The 24,691-nt window shown below is 36.7% G+C and overlaps 1 protein-coding gene and 1 long non-coding RNA gene across 2 annotated transcripts in view; both read left to right on the top strand.

Annotated features, from left to right (window-relative positions):
- The window catches only part of LOC127969210 (kinesin-like protein KIF19), a 44,839-nt gene extending 22,958 nt beyond the window's left edge, over positions 1-21,881 (top strand). The window contains exons 3-20 of the mRNA XM_052571017.1: positions 6,373-6,483; positions 6,675-6,762; positions 7,882-8,018; positions 12,542-12,667; positions 13,136-13,330; positions 14,044-14,190; positions 14,281-14,403; positions 14,609-14,765; positions 15,489-15,663; positions 15,841-16,039; positions 16,334-16,604; positions 16,940-17,061; positions 17,304-17,467; positions 17,735-17,828; positions 18,901-19,024; positions 19,146-19,531; positions 20,666-20,831; positions 21,089-21,881. Of these exons, the coding sequence (XP_052426977.1) occupies positions 6,373-6,483; positions 6,675-6,762; positions 7,882-8,018; positions 12,542-12,667; positions 13,136-13,330; positions 14,044-14,190; positions 14,281-14,403; positions 14,609-14,765; positions 15,489-15,663; positions 15,841-16,039; positions 16,334-16,604; positions 16,940-17,061; positions 17,304-17,467; positions 17,735-17,828; positions 18,901-19,024; positions 19,146-19,531; positions 20,666-20,831; positions 21,089-21,213 (2,910 nt within the window). The 3' untranslated portion in view covers positions 21,214-21,881. The remainder of the gene's footprint in view (positions 1-6,372; positions 6,484-6,674; positions 6,763-7,881; positions 8,019-12,541; positions 12,668-13,135; positions 13,331-14,043; positions 14,191-14,280; positions 14,404-14,608; positions 14,766-15,488; positions 15,664-15,840; positions 16,040-16,333; positions 16,605-16,939; positions 17,062-17,303; positions 17,468-17,734; positions 17,829-18,900; positions 19,025-19,145; positions 19,532-20,665; positions 20,832-21,088) is intronic.
- Positions 21,882-22,568: 687 nt separating this feature from the next.
- On the top strand, positions 22,569-24,351 carry LOC127969441 (uncharacterized). Its single transcript, XR_008156269.1, has 2 exons — positions 22,569-22,989; positions 24,227-24,351. It is a non-coding gene; the product is annotated as an uncharacterized LOC127969441 (long non-coding RNA).
- The last annotated feature ends 340 nt before the right edge of the window (positions 24,352-24,691 follow it).

Here is a 24,691-nt window from a genome sequence, read left to right as displayed (position 1 = left end):
ATTATGCAAGAAACCATACAAAAGTCATTATTAATTGATAATTTATAATAATTAAGAACAAAAGCTGTATGTTGTTTTCTGCCACTTATGTTCATGTAAGTTGAAAATGACTGTGAATTTTTATTGTTTATCCAATAAACGAGTGTTGTTAAACCAAGTACAATTTAACAATAAAAAATGGTGCCAGTATAACACTTGAGCGGTCCAGCTTTCTTTCCAGTGTTCTTCTTTTTTTTGAAAAAGAAGTATTTGAACACTCACACAAAAGTAGCTTATTTGACCTATTGTTTTTTTTTTTATTTTTTTTTTTATATACTTTGTTGCATGGAAGCAAAGTATTTTTACAGCCGTCTAGCTTAGCCTAGCACAGAGTGACCTACAGACGGATGATGTAAAAAAAGTAAAGGAACAATCATCGCCAAGTAGCTTGTATCAGGTTGGCAGCACTAGAACAGAGGAGGCACTCAAGGCCCTTGTAAGAAGAGACACCATTGTTGGGGTACCGTGTCGGAGAAGGAAAGAAGGGATGATGAAATGAAAGAGTGGAATGAAGGGGGTGGCTGGCCCATCAGATAGCTTTCACCTTCTCAAAGCACAGCTCCTGGCTTTGAAAGGGCCACTCGAAGGTCACAGCCTTTTCAAGACTTAGGGCTGCACGGTTTGTGTTTGGACCTATTGTTTGTCTCTGCCTTGTACGTCAGGCCTGCAGACGTCACGTATGCAGAGTGGACGGCTCTGTGAATCGCTTGTCCTATCTCCAGAGCACAGTGTGGAGCAGAAACCTCATGTTCAGACAGGTGTCATGGAAGCCTGCCTTGTTACACAGAGTTTCTTGATGAAGGTTAAAGAGATAACGATTGATTCTGCTTCTGAGGGACAACCAAAAGGATCACGTTTTTCAGGAAAGGTCAACCATATCTTGATTCATTACACTGCTAGCATTTTATACAAAAAAAACCTAAATAAATAAATTGTTAATTTGTCTTGTGGTGTAGTTTCTCACATCTCCAGAAAGTAGAGTTCCCTCCACCTTTGACTTAATGAGAACAGTGATGTGTCATGTTGAAGTGTGAAACTGATCTGCCTAATTTAATGTGGCATCACACCTGCAGCTGCTGTGACCAAACTCATTAAGGGTTATTACATGTGTGGAGGGCATTTGACATGTTTTTTGTGTGTGTTAATTGTGGTAGGTAAGGTTTTTTTTTTTTTTTTTTTTCTTCAAACACACAAACAGAGAATTATTAAATATTGCCAGGTCGGTGTCGTCTTTATTAGTACTGTAGTTGTCCAACTTGTGTGCTGTATTCAAGAGTCTTCTGAAGTCTTATGATAGCTTAAGGAACAGATGTAATTTACACTACCATTGAAATGTTTGTGGTCAGTAAGATTTTTTTTTTTTTTTCCTAAAATAAATAAATACTTTTATTGCACAAGAATGCATTACATTAATCAAAAGTGACAGCAAAATATATGTATAATGTTGTGAAACATGTCTTATTCAAATATATCCTGTTCTTTCTAATCATCAAATCATTCTATTTAAAAAAAATCATGCATCAAATTTTCCACAAAAATATCAAGCAGTACAATGGTTTTTAACTTGTATAATTATAAAAAATATTTTGTTTTTCTGATTAAGCAATAAATAATAGTATACAGGTTTGCAACAAGTCAGTGACAAAAGAAAGGTAATTTCAATTTTTTTGTGATCTATTCATCTCAAGGTTTTAATAGAGATCGAATTGGACAAGACAGAAGATGCACCATGAGCATCTTTGTGTTTAGTAATGATTAATGCATCTCTTTTGCTCTTCTCTTCCCTCCTTTCTGCTCTTCTTGCTATGATTAATGTTCTGTTTTTCTCTAACCCTTACTGTTGGAGCAGAATGGCCATCTGTCAATGATATATTACTTGCAATGTGTGTGTGACTGTGTTACAGGGAGTTACAACCCTTCCTGTGTGTGTGTGTGTGTGTGTGTCTTCCCCCAGTGAGGCCCCTCTACAGCTACAGCTGCCCCCTCTCATCACCATTCTCCATCAGGCTAATAGCAACAGGTGTCTGAGTCGGTCCACACCCGCTTCTCTGTAGCCATGTCAACTAGCATGTCACACGATAAAGAGAGGGGACATAGTAGAGATGCACACATAGATGTCAGCCTAAACACACCTGCATTCATGCATGCTTTATCATCAGCATGCACACTCATGCATCTCTATGGGTACATGAGCAAACAGTGACCTGCACATGATGGAGAAACACATAAAGACAAACATCTGTCCACTGACCTTCAGCACCTTAAAGCCAAACTCACTTGCCATATGTGACTCAAGGTCATTTTTCACCAATTTTTGTCTGCACTTTGCCCATAGTGGCCCACAAGCTATTCAAAATATTCACTTGCAGTATGCAGTCAGCATGACAGCTAAGTATTTTTTTTTTTATTGTAATTATTATTTTAATATTTATTTTTAATTGTTTTTTAATTAATTATTTTAACAATATAACATTTACTTTAAGCATTTTTAAACATATTTACTAAAAAAGTAATCAGAAGATTAGTTGTTCTTAGTTTTGTTTTTAATTTAAATATCAATACATTTTAATATTTAATTTTTTTATTTAATATGTATAAATACATTATAATAATTTACTTAAAATAATCTACATTTTCTAGAGTGTTATATACAGTATATTCAAACAGTTCAATAGGTCAAGATGTCTAGATTAAAAAGATAATAATTATAAAAAGAAAAGAATTAAGAAAAAAAATCCTAGGTCCCAAATAAATGTAATATAATTAATGCAATTAAATTGATTTTATGCAGGTCTACTTTCACAGTCACTTCCACATCATAGAAATAATGTTTTAATTTCTGGTGTGCATGTTTCAGAAGTGCCAGGCTGACAGTTTCATATCCCTTGAGCTGCTCGAGTCGGGCTGACTTCAGTGGTTTGCCGCTATGGGTTTATTTCCCAGGATAGCATTTGTTTCCTCATCACTGGCTTCATGTAACCGCTCAGTAGCTCATCTTTCTCTTTCATTTTCTCGGTCTTGTGTTTCTCTCTCTTCCTGTGTTTACCTGTTGGATAGAATAAAGTGTTGTTCATTAAGAGGCTCACCCTTTTCTCTCTAGGGTTTTTCGATACATTTCGAGCTGTGTGGTTGTGCATGTGTTCAGACGTTCAGATGTGCACCAAAACACTGTTCTGCATTTATTTGTATTGATTTCTGTATTATTTTTTTGTTTTTATTTATTTTCATTTCTGTCTTTCCTGAATATTTAATTTGATAATTTTTTCCATTTAGTTTTTCCCTGTTTCCCTATTTTTTTTTTTCTTTATTTGGTCTATTTTTATTACCTTTAAAAAGTTCAAATTAAATTATAATGAAGTTTTTTTTTGTCAAACGCTTATGAATAGGAAGCCTTTTTTTTTTTTGTTGATATAAGCCTCACACATAAACCTCTTCTAGTGTCGTGAGGTAAATCTGACTGAATCTGATCTCAGCATCACAATAGTTCAGCGAGTCCTTCCTGCAAGAGCTGACACAATCACTCCACGTCCTTTCTGATACATCAGGACCACTGCTGTGTTTTATATGCTGGATAGATCCCAATATTCACCTCCCTTTGCTGCTAATCTTCACCCCGTGGTTAATTGGTAACTCCATCCGCCTGGATGACTTGGACTGTCGCACCCAACGACTGTGCCATTCTTTGTGTTCTTATTTAAATAACACCATATTGCTAATTGATTTCTTGTCGGTGCATTAGCAGGCTGTTGCGCAGACCCTGGCTGATCTTTGATGCCATTTAATATTTCACGACGACGCTCTGCTTTTAATTTTAGCACCCTTTATTTATGCTTGGCTCATTTTGTTTTTGTGCACTGACTCATATGTTGCAGATAGCATGTGTGTTAGCATGGTTACATTGGCCACAAATTGGGGTATCATTTGATTGCCATTTCATAAAGTATTGTGTAGTGTAATGATGCCTAAAGGCTCTGTGAGTTCTCATGTCACCTTTATGAACATATGAATTAGTCAGTGGACTAGTGGAGCAGTTAGCGTCTGGCCAGGTGAATGCCCTCCGTCCTTTATGCAGTTGGAAACCAAAGATGGCTTTCCCGAATAACCTGCAACCCTTTAATAGGGCCTCTTTTGCTTTCACCTGAGAGGGGAGACCTCAGAAACAGCTGGTTTCAGATGGTTGACCAGTGATTCTCATTGGTCGCAGACAGGCTTGTGTTATTGTCAACACTTGCCAGCATTGCTGTGTTAAGAACACATGATTTAAGGTGAAATCTTCCAAATTGTGTTGCCCAGAGGTTGCTTTTTAATTATTTAGGAGATGTAGCTAAGTTATAAATTAAGTTTTAGATGTTTTAGACATAAAATTGGACAACAAAGCATATAAAGGCTCAAAATCTAAAATATAAACTTTTTATAAATTAACTGTATGGCTTTTTAATTGTATTAATTTGTATAACTTTATATGTAAAAAATATATCTTTTATTTTCTTTTTTCAAAACATTACAATATGTTAGTTTAAGACTATATATATATATATATATATATATATATATATATATATATATATATATATATATATATATATGTATCAATTAAATTTGTGATTATTTCTAGTTATAAATTTGTGATTATTTCTAGTTAAAGTTTTTAACGAATAAAAAAAAAGTTTAAAAATAGTTGATCTACTAGCAGAATAAGTTAATATACATTTATTAAAGGTGGCAGCACAGTCATGGTCAGACCATTCATGTTTCTGCTCTATTGGATCTTCTGTCCAACAGTGAACATTACAGGAGAACATACAGTAGGTGTACAGTATTGGTCTTTATCAAGAGCAGGGACCATTTCAGGTGAGTGGAAACTGATCAGTGATCCAGTGCTGATTACAGTGCATCATTCTCTCATGCCACGTAAACTATCCTGGCACTGGTGTCTTAAGAACAGGCCAAACTGCCACTCTACAGCTGTCACTGTGTGAATGGTGAGATAACATAAACTCATGCACCATATGGCTTAGAGCACGAAAACTGCACTTACCGTAAACAAACCCCTCACAAACAACCACACATGTGCATGAGACAGATCTGACTCATGCTTCCCTAAGTGAGTGACTAAACTAATCAAGTGTCAGCTACTATACCATACATTTCCATGCTTTCAAAAATACATTAAACAGGATTATTGTAAAATAGAATTTAAAAGTTGTCTATTTTTTTATTTGTTTTTAAATGTTATTTATTCCTGTCAAAGTAAAGCTGTCTTTTCAGCAGCCATTACTCTTAATAAAAGTGCTTGATAAATCCATGATGCATTTATTTCACGTCCTCTTGATAAATTGAAAAAGAGCAAAAGAAGATAATTTATAACTTTTATAACTTTATAAATGTATTTACCATCATTTTCAATCAATTGAATCCATCTGTTACGTCTCTGATGAAATTGTTTTTAAGAAATTGTATTTCTTGTTGAATAAAAGTATTAATTTCATTCAAAAAGGGTTTACTGACTCTCTCTATATCCCTGTGTTTGTATTTGCAATAAGCAAAACATAATATATCAATGTAAAACAGTGCATTAACATTTTGTCCATTCTTTTGCATGTCCTTTGTCCTTTTTCACCTGGTCTCCACCTTTCTATCATTCTTTTCCTCACCCATTCTTTTCTCTTCCTCTGTTTGCAAAGAACGTCTATACGTTTGTATTGTGTGGCGTTATAATTGGCCTCTTTTAAAAGTCAGATCTCCTCTGCTGCATATCAATTGAGTGGCTTCAAAGAGAAAGCCGGGGTTTTGGGTTTGAATGGGTCATCAAACGATTTGTGCCCTGACTAACTCGAACATTGGCTCTGAATCCTGAGGCCCTTCAGAACGAGTGGTGCTCTTGAAACAACCAGATTCAACATCGTGGGCAAATTTGGAGCCGTCAGAGTCTCTTATGAGCTTCTAAAATGGCTTCCATTAGCAACGTTTTTCAAAATGTAGATGTAAAAATAGAAACTAATTAGGCGTGATGTCTTCCATCATGACGCACTCACCTTTTGCTTTTAAACCACACTAGCCACATCTTTCATGTGGATCCATTATGATATTTCTATTTAGAGGTGCTGTTATCACACTCTGTGTCACCGTAACCGAAATAAATGGCCTTTGTAGTTCCTGTTAGCTGATAGCTAGCTGTGATTACCAGTAAAGAGTGTTATCAGGATCGGTTGTGAATACAATATTAGAAAGGTTTTTATATAAACTCTGAGAATGAATGCAGTGCATATCAAAACTATAATTAGATGTAACAAGGTGTACTCCGATTCATGTTTTTCTTTCCCTCTTTTTCAGATGGTGGTGCTGATGGACCCCATGGAGGATCCAGATGATATTCTTCGAGCTCATCGATCCAGAGAGAAGACGTATATGTTTGATGTGGCCTTCGATTACTCCGCCACGCAGGCAAGCCCATTCTGTGTTTGTGCCTGTGAAGCAAACTTTATACAAAAGTTAACATGCTTTTCAAAGAGATCACATTTATGCAGTTATTTGTGTTCATGTATGTGCACTTGAGTTTACTGTGTGGTTGAATGAAAGATGAAGGTACACACAAAAGGCTGCAATTAAATGTGTTTGTGTGTGCTTTCCTTTAGGACGAGGTGTACAGATCCACCACTAAAGGCTTGATTGAAGGTCTCATATCTGGGTACAATGCCACTGTTTTTGCCTATGGACCCACAGGTCAGTACACACATCATTCATACCAAGGGCTGGGCAATGTATTGATTTCTCTCTCTCTCTCTGTCTCTCTCTCTCTCTCATATATATATATATATATGAGAGAGAGAGATATATATATATGAGATATATATATATATATATATATATATATATATATATTTTTTTTTTTTTTTTTTTTTTTTTTTTACTGGTAATTTCTCTAAAGCAAAAAAACTTGTTGAAATCCTAGAAATTAAGATTTGTGATACAACCCCTGGTTTATTATTATTTTTATTTTTATTATTTTGCAATTGTGTTGTATCTTGATCATTTTATTATAGTCTTTTAATAGTGCTTTTGATTTCAACTTAAATTACAAAAATGTCTTCGAGCTTATAAATTGGTTAGATTCTTTTCCATTAATTGGTTCAAACATATTTGTGTACTCAACAAAAATATGTTAAGGGAAGTTTACTAGATAGATAGATAGATAGATAGATAGATAGATAGATGGATAGATGGATATATAGATGGATGGATGGATGGATGGATGGATGGATGGATAGAAGAGGTTCAGTAAGATATGTCACATGTACTGATTTCACAAAAAAATACAAACATACAGTATATGCTTACATGCATAAAAAATAAATGAATAAATACATAATGCCCACAATGCTCAAAATATAAGTTAAATATTTAATATATTAACCTAGCTGACCAAATTACAGCTGTCAAGAACACATTATCTGGTAATAATAATAAAAAAATAAAGAAAATACCTTACTTAAAGACCTGCTTTTATGCTGCTTTGAATTGATTAAAAGGTCATTCCTGGAAAGCAGATGTCTGTGTGGCTCCCGTGTGCTCTCGTGCTCTAATCTGTCCACAGAGTGACTCTTACTGACTGTTCCTGTCTGTGGCCGAGGCTATATAAAGCTTAGATCTGTGCTCAGCCTGACAGGGATAAAAGCCACCCGTAAACATTATGTATCACACACTCACTATGACTCACCTCACACCTGTGCCTTCTGTTTATGCCATGCTGATGAACATATGCTGATTATCTACAATCATTTCACATTTAAGAAAAGAGGCATTGATGTGCCTATTCTAATAAGCAGATGTGTGTGTCTGCAGGTTGTGGGAAGACTTACACTATGCTGGGAACAGACAGAGAACCTGGTATTTATGTTCGCACGTTAAATGACCTATTCAAAGCCATCGAAGAAACCAGTGATGACATGCAGTACAGTGTCTCAATGTCCTACTTGGAGGTGAGAGCTTCATTTGGTTTCTAAATTGGATTTTAGCAGCCATTTGTTGTTGTTTTTTTTCCCATTACATATTGTATCCGTATTGAGATTTGATATAGAACTGATATAGAATACTGTCACACTATTACCATGCTAAATAAATACACATAGTAGAGTCAGTTGCCCTCATTTAGTTTTTAACAATAAAAAAGGGTAACAGCTTAAGTGTTATGTGATAAGATAATCATCAGGCCTGTGCCAAGCGGCCAATAGCACGTCTGTTTATCAGCTCTGTTTGCCTGAGGGAGGGGTAATCTTGTCGGCTTAGTGACTATCTCAGCATCTTTGATTACGGTGATGTTGTATTGATACTAGAAAGCTTGTTTCCCCTCTTGAGTTGTGATGGAACAAAGTTTACTCAAAACAATCCCCTACTGTGTTAGCCTAGAAACAGACCAAGAAACATGTAACTGGCCAAGTAACACAGCCTTGCATCTTAAAAGAAAAATGTCTGCAAAAAAGGCATAATATTACCCATTATATTATATGTGACCCTGGACAACAAAAGAAGTCTTAAGTTGCTGGGGTATATTTTTACTAGTGCTGTCAAAATTAGCGCATTAACGCATTCGATTAATTTGAAATATTTAACGCGTAAAAAAAAAAAATAACGCAATTAACCCGGTTGCATTTGTTTTTTATTTCCGGTTGTGGTCTATGTGTGTTCAACGTGCAAAGAAATATGGATAAGACCAAGGAAGGACTTTTAGACGGAAAGTTTCACTATAAAACTCTGCCGGATTACTCTTCAGTCTGCCACAAGAAACAGCAACATTAAAATCATGAACTCAAATGTCATTGTTTAAAAAAAACAAAAAAAAAAACAAAAAAAACAATGACTGTTGTAACAGTGCGTAAATCAGACCTTTCTGTAACGCTAACGTTAATAAGCTTAAACGAAAATAACGAAATAATTGTGTAGCGGAGTATTTTTTGTACACAGTGCCGCGAACTGTCAATCACCCCTGTACGCGTGCATCACTGTCCTCCTCGCAGCTGCAGAAACTTGCGCTCTCTCTCTTCATCAAGCTTTAAAACAAAAAGGGGACAAAAAGATGTCTTTGTCTTTGTGCATAGGCTATAGATTAATTAGATAAATGAATATCTAAATTTGTGCCTTGCCGTCTACGGTATTTTTTTAGAACTTAGAAAAAAGATGCTGCAGCCAATGAGCAGCCAGCGGGGGCTGCAGGACGACTCAACCTCCGCAGACAGTTTTTAATGTTGATCAGACAATAAATACTCAAGATTTTGCTTTAGTATATTTTTCGGGACAATTAGGGCCAGATTCGGGAGTCGGGACAACAGTTTAGATTTTGGGACTGTCGCGAATTTTTCGGGACGTCTGGTCACCCTTCCTGAAAGAGCTGCATTACTTCATTAGCTTGAGTCTGACCTGCAGTGATAGGATTCAAATTTGGTGAGGCGTCAGTCAGTGAATCATCTGATTCTGGTCTTGTACTTGCAGTATTCAGAGTCTGAAGCCAAGAAAACATATTAAGTGTTGTTGTTAACTGTATTTGATATTAAACCGAACCGAGTGTGGTGTACACTCACAACGAGTTTCACACACCTTCTTCGGCCACGTTGAGTTGTTGACACTTAACAGTGGGAAAAGCGACACATGCGCTATTCACTTGCATAACTTAAGGGTGAATGGGTAACGTAGTTTCTGCTCTGGGTGGGATGAATTAGGAAGCTTGCATTGTGAAGGGCGCTCTGAAAATCGGCAGTGCAGGTAAGAGATTAAAACCTCTATTAAAACAGATGTCCAAATGAGCGTACCGGTACGCTACAAGCACGTTCTGGGCACACGGAGAGGTGGCGGTACGCTCAAGAGCTATATTTGGAAGTGGCGGTACTGAGTACCAGTGCGTACCGGCCCACTTAAAGCACTGGCAATGACTATACTTTGGAATTTTTTTGCAGTCCACTTAGAATTCAACATGGAAATCATTTTTGTTTTTTTATTGGCATTGATTGTTTTGAAATTCAAATGGCACTTACATGCCTGTGTTTTTATTTCTGTAATAAATATGGATTTCAAGCCAACAGTTAATTTGGAGGATATTGATGGTTTATTGCAGGTATGTTGTTTACATGAGAAAATCTGTGTTACAAGTTAAACAAAAATTCCAATAAACAATCATATTTTGAATTTAAATAGTTTCTTTGTCTTGAGTTTACATTAATTATTTACATTTTACATTTACATATCCAAAAAGTTTCAGTCTTTTAATTGCGATTAATCGCGATTAATTAAAAAAAATTGTGCGATTAATTAGTTTTTTTTTTTTTAATCGATTGACAGCACTAATTTTAACCAATAGCCAAAAAAGCATTGTATTAATATAATAATAATAATAATAATAATAATAATAATAATAATAATATAATTAAATAATAATATAATTAAATAATTTAATTTAATTTGAATTTAAATAAGTTTACTCTAAAGTCTATATGACATTCTGATCTCTAAATATGGCTTGGGTACCTCCTTCAGTGTACCGTATTCTTCGGACTATAAGTCGCACCTGAGTATAAGTCGCATCAGTCCAAAAATACGTCATGATGAGGGAAAAAAACACATATAAGTCGCACTGGACTATAAGTCTCATTTATTTAGACCCAAGAACCAAGAGAAAACATCCCTCTGGCAGCTGGAGACGGTAATGTTTTCTCTTGGTTCACTCTCTTCATTTCTCTTGGGTAATGTCAAATTAATTTTGATAAATAAGTCGCACCTGACTATAAGTCGCAGGACCAGCCAAACTATGAAAAAAAGTGTGACTTATAGTCTGTAAAATACGGTAAGTCTATGGGTAAATCTGTCTCCAGAGCTCCAGTTTAGCCTTCAAACTCAATAGCTCTGTCCTGTTTTTGACAGCTGATGCGTGTGCATTTGAGATCACATGTGTGAGCTGACAGCAGCACCACTTCAGTTCTCTGGGTCTTTTTTCTCTTTCTGTCTCGTGTTTTTTCTCGACATGTTGCATTGCCCATTTTGTCAGTCAAAGTCTGTTCAGCAGTATTTCTATAGTGACTGATGTTTGACAACGTGTTATTTCTCCTTTAAAATGGTGAAAGCGCTGCAGTATCTTACAGTGTCCTATAACCCAGTATGTAATTGAACCATACATTTTAATTATATAAGAATATGTTAATAATTGTTAATAATTCTAAATACTTTTTTATTAGTATTATTATATTCTTATCAGAAATATAATTTTTTGCGAGTTTTTTTTTTTTTTTTTTTTGCCTGCGTGCACTCACTAACACACACACTTTGTATGCTTTAGCATCTTGATGTACACACATAAACACACAGATCTGTGTGACTTCTTTAGGTTAAAGGGGTGTTTGGGATCTGCAGACCTATGAGTAATCCACTCCGTCCACACACGGAAAGAGCGACCTCAGTGAAGAGCACAATGCTCTCCTGTCCTCTGCTTTTCTTACACCTTCACATTAAAACTCCTGTTTACATTGGGCTGTCCAAATGCTCAAGGGAACGCTTCCCTGGAGAGAAAGCGTTTTTATTTTGAGCTTCTGTGGTTTAGGTTCAGACCTCCCGGTTTATCCTGTTTCTATTTTCTCTTTCCTTCCATCTATATCTTTAACGGGTCTTCTACTCTTTCTCTGTCAATGGATTCTTTTCATACTGTCAGCGTCACCCTAAAATTATCACATGCCTACGGCAGATCACAGTGACCTCACTGACAGTGATGAAATATTACGTTTGGGACGACTTAAATTGAGAGTTTTGCGGTGACCACAGTTGGTGCTCAGGATGTGGCCTTGTTCTAAACCGGGTTGAATGAAGCTTATTGAAATACCCTAAAATATTCAATGCGACATTCATCTCTTCACTAGCATCCTGAAAATACTGTATAGGTGCTGTCATAATGCAAAGTTTACTTTCCTCAGAGAACATTGGACCACTCAGCAGCAGTCCAGAATATAATATACAAGTTTCACTTTTTGAATGGAATTAGTGAAATAAATCAACTTTTTGGTGATATTCTAATTGTATGACCAGCACCTGTATATGACAGTTTGTACCATAGATTCTGGATTTTGATTGGTTGAAACAGGTGTTGATTTACTTTATGTAATTAATTCAGAATTACTGCAATCAGTATTTTTTGGGCTTGAAAGTTTGAAAAGTGTTGTGAGGGGAATACTTAATGCGTCACACCTGCAGTGTGGACTAAATGTTCAATAATTCAGTGGTCTGTCGTCAGTAGTTCCTTTCATATTTCACAAATTACAGCATTGTCCATGTGCTCAGCTGGTAGAGCATGTTGCTAGTAATGGAAAGGTCACAGATTGCACGTTCTGATATTTCTGCACTGCAGGTCACCTCAGATAAAAGCGTCTGTCTGTCAGATGCATTGAATGTAAATGTCAAATGCATAAACGATGATTGTAATCTTGGAATCTGAGCATGGGCTTTAATCTGTTTAATTCTTGTGTTTCAGATCTATAATGAGATGATAAGAGACCTGCTGAATCCATCATCTGGGTTTCTGGACCTGAGAGAGGACTCAAAGGGAGAAATACAGGTCGCAGGAATCACAGAAGTCTCCACCATTAATGCACGAGAGGTCAGTTAGACACATCATTCAAGCACCATGTTACTTAAAATAATGTGTTTGAGAGAGAGAGACTTATTAAAGTAAATAAATAATGCTACAGCAGTCATTGTTCATGTGCATTCTATGATACTTAATAAAAACAATAGGGGTGTATATTTAAATAAGTATTTAATAGTGAAACCCTTATTCAACAAGGATGCACTTAATTGATCAAAAAGTGACAGTAAGGCAATTTTTTATGTCACATAATATTTCTATTTAAAAATAAATGCTTTTTTTATGTATCAGTTTCCATATAAATATTAAGCAGCACAATTGTTCAACATTTATAATAAAAAGTGTGTGTATATATATATATATATATATATATATATATATATATATATATATATATATATATATATATAACCTCTGACTTATTATTGTACTGTGTAGCTGGATGTTGAGTTTTTCCTCTGTTTTTGCTCTCTCTCACAGATCATGGAGTTGTTAATGAAAGGAAACAAGCAGAGAACTCAAGAGCCGACAGCAGCCAATCAGACGTCTTCTCGCTCTCACGCTGTGCTGCAGGTGGCCGTACGGCAACAGAGCCGATGTCGAGACATCCTGCAGGAAGTGCGATTCGCACGTCTCTTCATGATCGATCTGGCAGGGTCTGAACGGGCTTCACAGGTATGATGTGTGAAATATAAAAGTCCATCCATCTTTTAGTTTAACATAAAGGCACAGTGGGTAAGCTCAAACATATGCCTATAAAGATGGTAATCATTAATACAAGGCCATCAATCTTTCTTTTTACAATAAAGCTGGCACAGCTGGCCTCAGATATATTCAGAATCATATATCAGCCAGGGACGAGGGAACAATTCCAAGAGTGATTTAACTATAAGTGATAAAGTTGGAGGGAAATGAAGCCATGTAAATGAAAATATTTGTTGATTGCGTCATCCGTTATGATGCAACACCTCCACAGGTCCAATCAGGGGATTTTGATGAAAGATAAGTGAATCATGTTTAATATTAAAGTGAAATTTCCACTTACTTCATGAGATGGGAAGATATGAGAGAACACATTTAGAGAGCGTGCAATGTATATGCCATGGAAACAGTTAAAAATGTTAACCACTCAGGCACCCTGTAGGATTAAACATGCATGTGACAGGCACACATGCAGATCACGTTGTTTCTGGTTATGGGGTTTTGTTGCACAGAAACATGAGTGCTTGTTTGTTCTCCATTGATGAGGAAGACGAGCCTGTCGAGCATTTATTCAGAAAATGTCATATACAAGAGCGCCCCCTGCTGGAAGCTCTAGCAGACTTCTAACCTGCATGTAGACTGACAGTTTAAAAACTTGGTGCGATAAATACTGTTTCTGCTTTCAGACACAAAACAGGGGTCAAAGGTTAAAAGAGGGCGCTCATATCAACCGCTCTTTGCTTGCGCTGGGGAACTGCATCAATGCTTTGAGCGAAAAGAATGGTAACAAATATGTCAACTACAGAGACAGCAAGCTCACGCGATTGCTCAAGGTACAGCGGAGTGAATCTTCATGAACAGAGAGGCATATGGGATATTTTTCTTGATTTTGGTTGTCTTACTGGGTTAACTCATGACTGCAGGATTCTCTTGGAGGAAACAGTCGGACGGTGATGATTGCCCATATAAGCCCTGCATCTCTGGCCTTCGAGGATTCACGGAACACCTTGACTTATGCCGACCGTGCCAAAAGCATCCGCACACGGGTTAGTTTAACACACGATAAAACAATGCACAACCTAGTCACCCATTATTATCTTTAAAAAGTTTGGGTCAGAAAGTTTTTCATGTCTTTGTCGGTAAGATTATTGGATTATTTTTGTTACACTCTTTGTAATGCCGTTTCTCAATATAACTGTTTGGCGAAGAGATTTTTTTACTGTTTGCGATCCTATCACTCTTCCTATGCAGGTAAAGAGAAATCTGTTGAACGTGTCCTATCACATCGCCCAGTACACCAGCATCATCTCTGACCTGCGCAGCGAGATTCAGCGGCTGAAGAAAAAGATAGCAGACCAGGCCAGCAGAACGCTCAACCCGGACAGAACAGACATCCGCCATGTTCAAGGTAACATCCTGTCTGTAAGAAGTGAAGGGAGATATTCTATTCTATTCTATTCTATTCTATTCTATTCTATTCTATTCTATTCTTTGTTGTTCTATTCTGTTTTATTCCGTTCTGTTCTATTCTCATATGATGTTTCATGTTCGGTTTGATTCTTTTATTATGTGGTATGTATGTACCATTGATATCATCTCGATTTTAATTTGAATTCTATTCTACTCTACTGTACTCTATTGAATTCTAATAGATAATGTTTCCTTGATTAGATTATTATCTGTTATATAATATTCTTTTCTAAATTATTCTGTTTTATTTAAATCTTGTTGATTATTCTGTAATGTTCTATTCCAATACTTAATTTTTATTTTCTGTTGGTTTTCTTTTTTTTTCATTGATTCTACTCTATTGTGTTATTTTCTTTTTATAAGATAATGTTAACAAGATAATTCTGGTCTATTGTATCTATTATTATTTTCTAAATGATTCAGTTCTATTCTGTTTTATTCTGGTCTTTCTGGTTCTTTTCTGTTTGATTAGAATATAAATGTAATTGATTTTGTTCTATTATATTACAAATGTTTACTATATATTTAAAATATATTATTTTGACTATATTTTGCCATTAGATTAAACATCTCTAAAAATCTGTTTTCAGTTCTATTTCTAATCTGTTCTATTCTCACTCAGAAGTGTGTCATAACATATCTTTTGTGTGTTTGCCTGTAGCGGAGGTGCAGGCTCACTCTTCTCAGCAGAGCCGGGCTGAGATGGACCAACTGCGGGAGCAGCTGATCGATGCATTTAGACAGCAGATGGACATCAGGAAGCGTCTTATGGAGCTGGACAACAGCAACATGGAAATCCAGATTGACACATCCAAACACCTGCTGACAATCACTGAGTGAGTCTTCATTCTGCACATAAACAAAAAAAGATTATAGTTACTTACACACGTTGTCCTGAAGCTATTTGGACACTTTAGCCAGTAGACCATCATCCACAGTCTTGAACACGGTTGTTTTATCATTTCAGATTGAATACACTTCTTTTGTGAAATATTTTATTTTTATTCATCTAGCTGGGAGCAAGAACGCTTCAGGAGAAGAAAGAAGTGGCAGGGCGAGAGGAGAAAGGAGAGTTTTAATAAGGATGAAAGTGAAAAAGACTCGGACTCACCAGAATCTTTACCTGACAGCACAGAGACACAAGAAGTGGCCATCGCCAGAGAGAACCTGGTCACGCTCATGGCTGACCAGAAGAAAATACAGAAACAAAAGGTAATGTTGTTATTAGCCACTAGAGGGAGGGACAACACCTCAAAAACTCACAGTACTGCACTGAGTTTAACATTTATGTCTGATTCCTTTTAGTGAATCAGTTGGTTTAACCGGTTCATTTCAGTGAACTTTTTATAATAACTTGTTATTCATTTGGAACACTCTGCAAAGGCAATGCATACTACCTTTATACATTTGCTTTCTGTTTTTAGACTGAGACTCCTTATAAGCAAAGAGAATCTGTGCATGGTTTGCTATGTTAATAAAGTCACTCATCACAGCAGTTCTCTTTAGGCCGGATTGGAGCAGCGCCTGGCAGAGCTCAGAGAGAAAGCACGGCATCTCGAAGAGCTTCTCCCCTGCCGTGTGAGCTCAGAGGAGCAGAGGGAAGTGCTTTGCCTCCTCTGCAAGGTTCACGAGCTGGAGATCGAGAACGCAGAGATGCAATCCAGCGCGCTGCTCAAGGACAACGTGATCCGACAGAAAAACGTGGTAGTGCAGCGTTTCGAACAGCACAGACACCTCTGCCATGAGATCATCCAGCAGCAGCGGCAGTTTATTGATGGTGAGTCATTCGCAGGGATAAGAAATGGCACCGAAATCTCAGCCACAGATGAATCAGGCCAAACTGTGGCAGTCACGTTTTCCAGAGTGATGCAATATGAGGGTTCAGTATAGTTCTAGCTAAAATATATGTGTGTGTGTGTGTGTGTGTGTGTGTGTGTGTATGTATATATATATATATATATATATATATATATATATATATATATATATATATATATATATATATATATATATATATATATATATATATACATACACACACACACACACACACACATACATACATACATGTTCTTGTGGGAAAATAAATGTAATAAGAAGTTGTTTCTGCAGATCACAGTCTCCTGGTTCCTCCTCATCTTCAAGAGCTCTATGAGATGTACATGAAGCAAATGGATGAGAAGAACTTGGACAGAGTCGTGGCCCTGGACAAGTTCACCATCCGTACTCTTAGGGTATGTCAAGCAGGGATTTTCAAGTCAACATCAAATCAAAATTTACTCTTTGTGAATACACATTATTGCTCATATTTTGCACAAAACATCAGTGCACAATTTTCCAAAATCCTGAATAGCTTTTCCTTCACATGGAACATTATAACAGTAAAACGAGTTTCGTGTTGACTTTAAAAGCTCTTCAAGAGAACGACATGATAAAAGTAGAGTGATCATGAACATGTTAACACATATCTCTGTAGGAGGGTTCCCTACCCAAGATCACCCTCCCCAGTAGAGGTCGTGACCCCTTGCAGGAGATGGATTCAGACCAAGAAAGTGTTCGCACCCTGGGTTCAGACAACAGAGAAGGGCGGACAAAACTGAGGAGACACACGCTGCCTCCGATTCTCCCAGAGCCTGATGGGTAAGAAGAGCTCAAAGCAAATTAATTTGATACCTTTTTGGCATTTCCCTAAACTAAATATATTTCCTTGTATGGAAAGCTTTAATGGCCAAAAATATTTTGAATTTTGTGAATGTGAAAAAAACAAAATAGCAAGGAATATTCTGCTTGTACTGTGGACATAAAAAGAACTGCAATATAACTACTTCCTTCATATTGTGTTAAAAGAGTCTGAGTTTGTTCACATGCTTTTACTTCTAAGTTAAAAATGTTCTCCTGCCCATACAGAGACCGCGTGTTTAAGAGTAGTCACAAACAGATGAAGAACTCTGTAGTGATGACCCCACCACCCATTCACATCAATGGCCAGGGCAACAGAGAGGTGAGCTTCTGGGAGTCTACATTTGCAGCTTACTGTAATGTGACCCTGGACCACATAAGGGCACATTTTTTTGAGAAATTGAGATTTATACATCATCTGAAAGCTGAATTAATAAGCTTGCTAGGATAGGACAATATTTGGCTGAGATACAACTATTTGAAAATCTGAAATCTGAGGGTGCAAAAAAATCTAAATATTGAGAAACTCATCTTTAGAGCTGTCCAAATAAAGTTCTTAGCAATGCATATTACTGATCAAAAATGAAGTTTTGATATATTTATGGTAGGAAATTTACAGAGTATCTTCATGGAACATAATATTTATTTAATATCCTAACGATTTTTGCAATTAAAAAAAAAACAAAAAAAAAAACAAAAAAAAAAAACAATAATGTATTGTTGGCTGTTGCTACAAACACAGTCATGCTACTTATGACTGGGTTTGTGGTCCAGGGTCACAAATAATTTGTTATTTAGCAAAACTGACAGTAACGATATTTATAATATAACAGAAAGATATATATATATATATATATATATATATATATATATATATATATATATATATATATAAACTGTTCTTTAAAACTAATATATATATAAAGTGTCTAGTTTCCACAAATATATTAAACAGAACTGTTTTCAACACTTGCTTAATGAAATATATAATAACACAAAATGCTTATTGGGCTTCAAATCAGCATATTAGAAAGATTTCTGAAGGATGACTGAAGACTGGAGTAACGATGCTGAAAATTCAGCTTTGCACCACAGGCATAAACTCATTTTAAAATGTGTTTAAATAGAAGACATTTTTTAAGAATTGTAAAAAATATTCACAATATTAGTTTTTAATGTATTTTTGGTCAGACAAATGCAACTTTGGTGAGATGTCTTTGACATCTTGACCGCTTTGAACAGGAGTATATATGAAAATGGTAAAATCTGAAAAAATATTCACAGAAAGAATGAATATTGTGTTTATTCTACATTTGAATTGGTTTCTCTGTTTTTTAACTGAGTGTACTGAATAAATGAATGCGTCTGACACTATGCTGACTGTATCTCTGCAGCTGTTGCCATCTGTCCTGGATGATGCTCTGAGATGTAGCCATCTCAGTAACAGTATGAGCAGCCATCTGGACTCCTCACCTGAGAGCAGTGAAAACGGCACTGATGCCCCTCTGACTCCTAAAGGTTAGAGTCCCTCTGCTCTTTCATCTTTGTGCTGTTACACAGCTCCTTGGATCTCTTGATTCTGAATGGTCAGTTGAGGCAAATCTTACATGGCTTCTTCCCTGAACTGTTTTCCCTCCAGAGAGACAGCAGATTCTAAGAGGTGTGCAAAACATTGCAGTCAAGGCTGCTCGACGCCGTTCTAAGGTTCTAGAAATAGATGCCCTGCGATTGCCTCCACCACCTTCCCCCCTAGATCCCAAGAAGCACAAGAGTAACCTGTCTCTGACTGAGGTGCCCCCTAAAGGCCTGGTGCTGCGGCGTGGAAGACAGCTCAGCCCAGAGCTATGCCACGCCACCTCCGATGACAACCTGTCCAGCAGCACGGGAGACGGCCCCGCACCTGGCGGCACATGGACACGGCCGCGGAACCGCCAGGCTGTGAAGAACCCCGCTGCACGAGAGCAGGACTTTGAGGGTCGCAGGCGCAAGAGGAGATCTCGATCCTTTGAAGTCACAGGACAAGCAGTGAGTTTTTAGATGAATGGATGAATCTCGCGAAAACTTGTTCAGGTCATAATTCACCCCAAAAGAAGTTGTATCTTGCGTTATTAAAATTTAATGTATTTTTATGACAATACATTTTTATGACAATTAAGCATATTGTGTTAATTTAAGAGGCAAGGCAGAATTGTCAGCAGTTATTACTCTTGCCTTCAAGTGTCACATGATCCTTCAGAAATCATTTAACCGTATTTTCTGGACTATAAGTCACACTTTTTTTCATAGTTTGGCTGGTCCTGAGACTTATAGTCAGGTGCGACCTATTTATCAAAATTAATTTTACATGAACCGAGAGAAATGAACCAGATTAAAACATTACCATCTACAGCCGCGAGAGGGCGCTGTATGCTGCCAGAGATGCTGCTCAGTGCTCCTATAGTCTACACTGAGCAGCATAGAGCGCCCTCTCGCGGCTGTAGACGGTAATGCTTTCTCCTGGTTCGTGGGTCTAATTAAATGTGACTTATAGTCCGTTGCGACTTATATATGTTTTTTTCCTCGTCATGGCGTATTTTGGGACTTATGCGACTTATACTCGGGTGCGACTTATAGTCCGAAAAATACGGTAATACTCTAATATATGTTGGGGGGGGGGGGGGTATAAAATCTTATTATTATCAGTGTTTGAAAACGTTTAGCTGCTTGTTATTATTATTTTTATTAAAATGTTTTAATTCCTTGATTAATAGAACGGTTAAAAGAACAGCATCTTAAAAATAGAAATTGTTTGTAATATTGAATGCCTTACATTATGCCTTAACTAGCACTTTTGATAAATTGAATGCCTAAATACTAAATAAAAGTATTAATTTCCCAAAAAAATCACAATCCCTTGCTGACCCTAAAATTATGAATGGTAGTATAAATATTTAACAGTTTAAATAATAGGCTACTAATTGTTTGGCAATAAAAAAATACTACTACTGCTATTATAATTCGAAAACTTCTAATGCTACAAAAGTAGACTTTAAAACATAATTTATATATATATATATATATATATATATATATATATATATATATATATATATATATATATATATATATATATATATTATTTTTATTTTTTTCAAACTCAATATTTTCTCCACCCCATAGTTGTCTCAGGCTAAGAACACAAGCCAGCGATTTCGTCCCCTGGACAGCACTTCTGATCCCCACCTGCACATTAACGGTCATCCCCCGGCCCCCGTTCTGAGACCCCAACACAGAGCCCAGCCTCAGCTTACAAAAGTTCGACCCTCTCACAATATTCCCCAAACAGGTATGATATTAAATTATTATTATTTTTTAATGATTTATTAATTTACTCATTCATGATGTATTAATTAATGCATACATTTATTGCAAGATAAACTTGTAATTAATTCCATCGAATTTGTGTTCAGTGAATACCAGTATTTTATTTTTTTTCATTTTTTTATGCACAGGTGTATTGTGTTCAGTTACACTATGAACAACAATTAAGAAAGTTCTAGAGTCAGTTTTGATTTCCTGTTGACCTTTATTAATTCTCCACAGGATCAACAGCAGATGTCCCTTCCTCCACTCACCTCATCAAGCGTGGCCCCCAAACCAGGCAACTTCAGCCTCTCCTGTACGTCACAACCACCGGAGCAGGGGGTCAGCGCACCCGCAAACACTGAAGCCTGGTCTGAACATAGACTGTCTCCTTTCAACCCCATCATCAGCACTATGGAACCAGTAACACATGTAGAGACCAAGTGGAAGGTTTCTTCTTATATCCAGATGAAAGAGCTGTACAGTGGTTGATAAAACATTACTGAAATGTATCAGATCACATGAAAAATGGGCTACAAAGAAAGACAGTGTGCCCCTGTTTTGCTACCTTACAATGTCTTCATTTATTTTTGGTGGCAATAATGGATTGTCATGAATTCAATGGCCTTGAATTGTGTAGAAACTTCACACAAAGACATGCAAACACAAGCCGAGCCAATGGGACAGGGGATGAAACCTGCCCCAGATGCCTTCCGATTGAATATGTATATCAGGTCTTAAAGTGACAACTGAAACACATTAAGCAATTCCCCAAAACATATTTAAATCAGCAGAACTGAAACGGTGATGCTTGTTTATGCGACTGAGGAATCAAATATACACCTCTCATTCCCCAGGGAGCTATATATATTTTGCAGCTTCTCTGGCTGTGAAAGTATTGCTCCCTCAGGTCTTGCACAAATGAATGTACTGTCACATTGCTAATGATTCATATGTCCGGCTTCTGTGACCGATTCATTCACTGATGTCATTTTGTGTTTACTGCTAATAAAGTAAATTTGCCTCACTGTCACGCAGGTTTCAGCATAGCTGTTTTCCCCAAAATCCTTTTGGGTTTGTGTTAGTTCTTAGTACCAGACAAGATGGCATACTGTATTTAACGTAGTTCGTACCCTCAGTGGAATGTTTTTAATCAAAAAATGAAAAAAAGTCTGCCTTTTCTTTGAAAAGACTATTTTTGTTTTGTTTTTCAGAATTCTACATGCATACGCTTTTTTTTTTCTACTCTTAATTTTATACCTTTTTTGTAACCAAATAAATTTGATTGACAAAGTTACTGCAGTAGTGTATGCACTGTACATATCAGCTTCATACATATATACAGTTTTGTCGAGGTCAGTTCTAAGGACATCATGTTGTGGACGAAAAGTCTTCTCTGTCTTGCAAAATAATGCTGAGTTCTAGAAGTCAAAATTTTACTTTATTTCAAGAAGACAACAAAGCCGATATGCCTGCAGACTTCACTTATCTACCACTTTCCAGGTGACCAGTGTTGCAGAGGATTACACATCATAGGATTTTAATAAGTTTTACACACATCTCCCTTCTGTAGTTTTTCTATCTTTGTATTCTTTGTTCATAAGCTCAGTTGGTTTGGCCTTGAGGCCTTCAAATGCACCCAGCCCACATGCGAGGCAAACTAACCTTCACACGTTTTCTATATGATGAATTATTTAATCAGTCATTGTTTCCTTTTTAGCAGGGTCCCCGCGGGTCCTTAAAAAGTCTTGAAATGTCTTAAATACAATTTTCGATTTTTAAGGTCTGAAAATGTCTTGAATCCTGGAATTTTCCATATGAATGTCTTAAATTTCATGTGGGATCTTAAATTTCATGTCCGACTCGTCATTTTTATTTATTTTTTCGACCGCAATTTGACCAGCGCAACATTTGGGGGCAGCACTTCGTCGGTGCAACCTGCATAATTCCATAGGTGACATACGAGTAAGTGATTGATGAACGCGTTGCGTTGATGGTTCGCCACCACGGCATTTTGCGAAATCGCAAGCATGGGCAAAGACGATAAAGCTGTGGACAAGACCACGATTGTCAGGTCTCCCTATCTTGGTTCTCAGTTTTTGAGCCCCTCAACGGCAGAAGACTTGCTGGAGCACTTTAAGGTAAGACTCTAAAAGTAACATTTAAAATTATTTGAATATGTTAAAATGCTTCATGTGTTTTTGTTATTTCCTAATGAATATTTGGGACAATATATAGATGCGTCACAATTGTTGGATTGATTTAAATTTTTTCAGAATACTTTGCGAATTGATTCTGAGCTTAGTTTTTGCAGATGGCGCTCTAGGCTAGTTTTTAACCGAACACTCAAATGCTCACGACGAAGAGCGCTCGCGCGTTCTGCAGAGTCTGAGAATGTAATTGATATATTGCCTTTATGACGCGAGATTAATGTAAACGCCCCACTGCAAACACCCTTGTACTTCGCTTCAACGTTTTCAAACTTTATTAATTATTATTTTATAGTAGGTTCAAGTGGTGTGTGTAAGGCATCTAAACGCAGTGGCATCTGTTGTTAAAAACTAAACTAAGAATCGTTTTCGAGAGAGAATCGCGATGCATTCAGAAAAATTGGAATCGATCCAGAATAATTTCTCGATTCAAAATGCATCGATATATTGTCCCAGCCAATCAGTTAAAAAAATGTTGTGGGTGGGTGACATCTAGGCATAGGACTTTTGCATTATGGATGGAAGGCAGTGCTGTACATAACTTTACTGTATAAAGCATTCAATATGCATTATGCTTCTTGCATATTTTTTATGTGAAAAGTAAAATTGAATTGAATTAAATGATGTAGCCCAGTTCATAATTAGACTCCAAATATCTGTTTTGTGCTTCTAAATTTTAGGTTAACAATGTTGACACTGAACCCTATCACATAGGCCCAATTTGTGAGCATTCACTATTATGGCTTAACTTGTTTCTCAAACATTTTTTCTTTCAAATCAAGGACCACTTAGTCAATAAAAAAAACAAAAAAACAATCTTGACATATTTGGCTTAATGATCATCCCTAATGCATGTAAAAATGCAGGCCATTTTAGTCTTCTGAAACCATGGCTAACTTCTCCTGCTGATAATGTGCATGATTAGAAAACAAGTCATGAGAAGCGAATTGGAAATGTTCAACGGCGTCACAGTCCATGTCAGTCATTTTTGGGGGATGACTTTTGCTCACAGACCTCTTTGGTAATCTGGCATACCTCCAGTGGTACCCAGACCACAGTTTGAGAATCACTACTTTAGACAAACCATCTAATCTGAGTGAACATGAATGAAAATGTTATCATTCTTGAGGTGGACTTTGTTTTGATTTTATTTTTTTTATAATTTCAGGAGGGCACCAAGGAACTTAATTTAAGGAACATGCTTTCTGTGTCAATGGATGGACCCACAGTAAATTGGAAAGTCATGGATCTCCTACAACTGGAACATGCAATAAATTTCTGATCCTGATCTTTCCTACAATTGTCTGACATTCATTAGGTCTATGCATAGATTATTGAATGTGCTTGCATTTATCTGTGTCTGAAATGACATAGAAAACACGAATCAGACCCTGAACAACATTTTCTTGGGGGAGAACCCCCAAACCCAACTCAAGACTATTAGGCAGCAACATTTACCCATAATTTAGATCAAGTATGATGAATACGTGGGCTTTTGTAATGTCCTGGGGCTGTCTTCCATGTCTTTTTCAAACTGCTATGAAGGGCCAGAATTTAGAAATTACCTGAAGTACCTTAAAGGCTGATAGTTTATACATAGTCAACCATGTCAGGGTTGTAAGGTCAATCAGCA

The sequence above is a fragment of the Carassius gibelio genome, chromosome B12 (assembly GCF_023724105.1).
Source record: "Carassius gibelio isolate Cgi1373 ecotype wild population from Czech Republic chromosome B12, carGib1.2-hapl.c, whole genome shotgun sequence".
NCBI classification, from domain to species: domain Eukaryota; kingdom Metazoa; phylum Chordata; class Actinopteri; order Cypriniformes; family Cyprinidae; genus Carassius; species Carassius gibelio.
The sequence above is the reverse complement of the archived record's forward strand: the minus strand, read 5'-3'. Positions and strand labels throughout refer to the sequence as shown.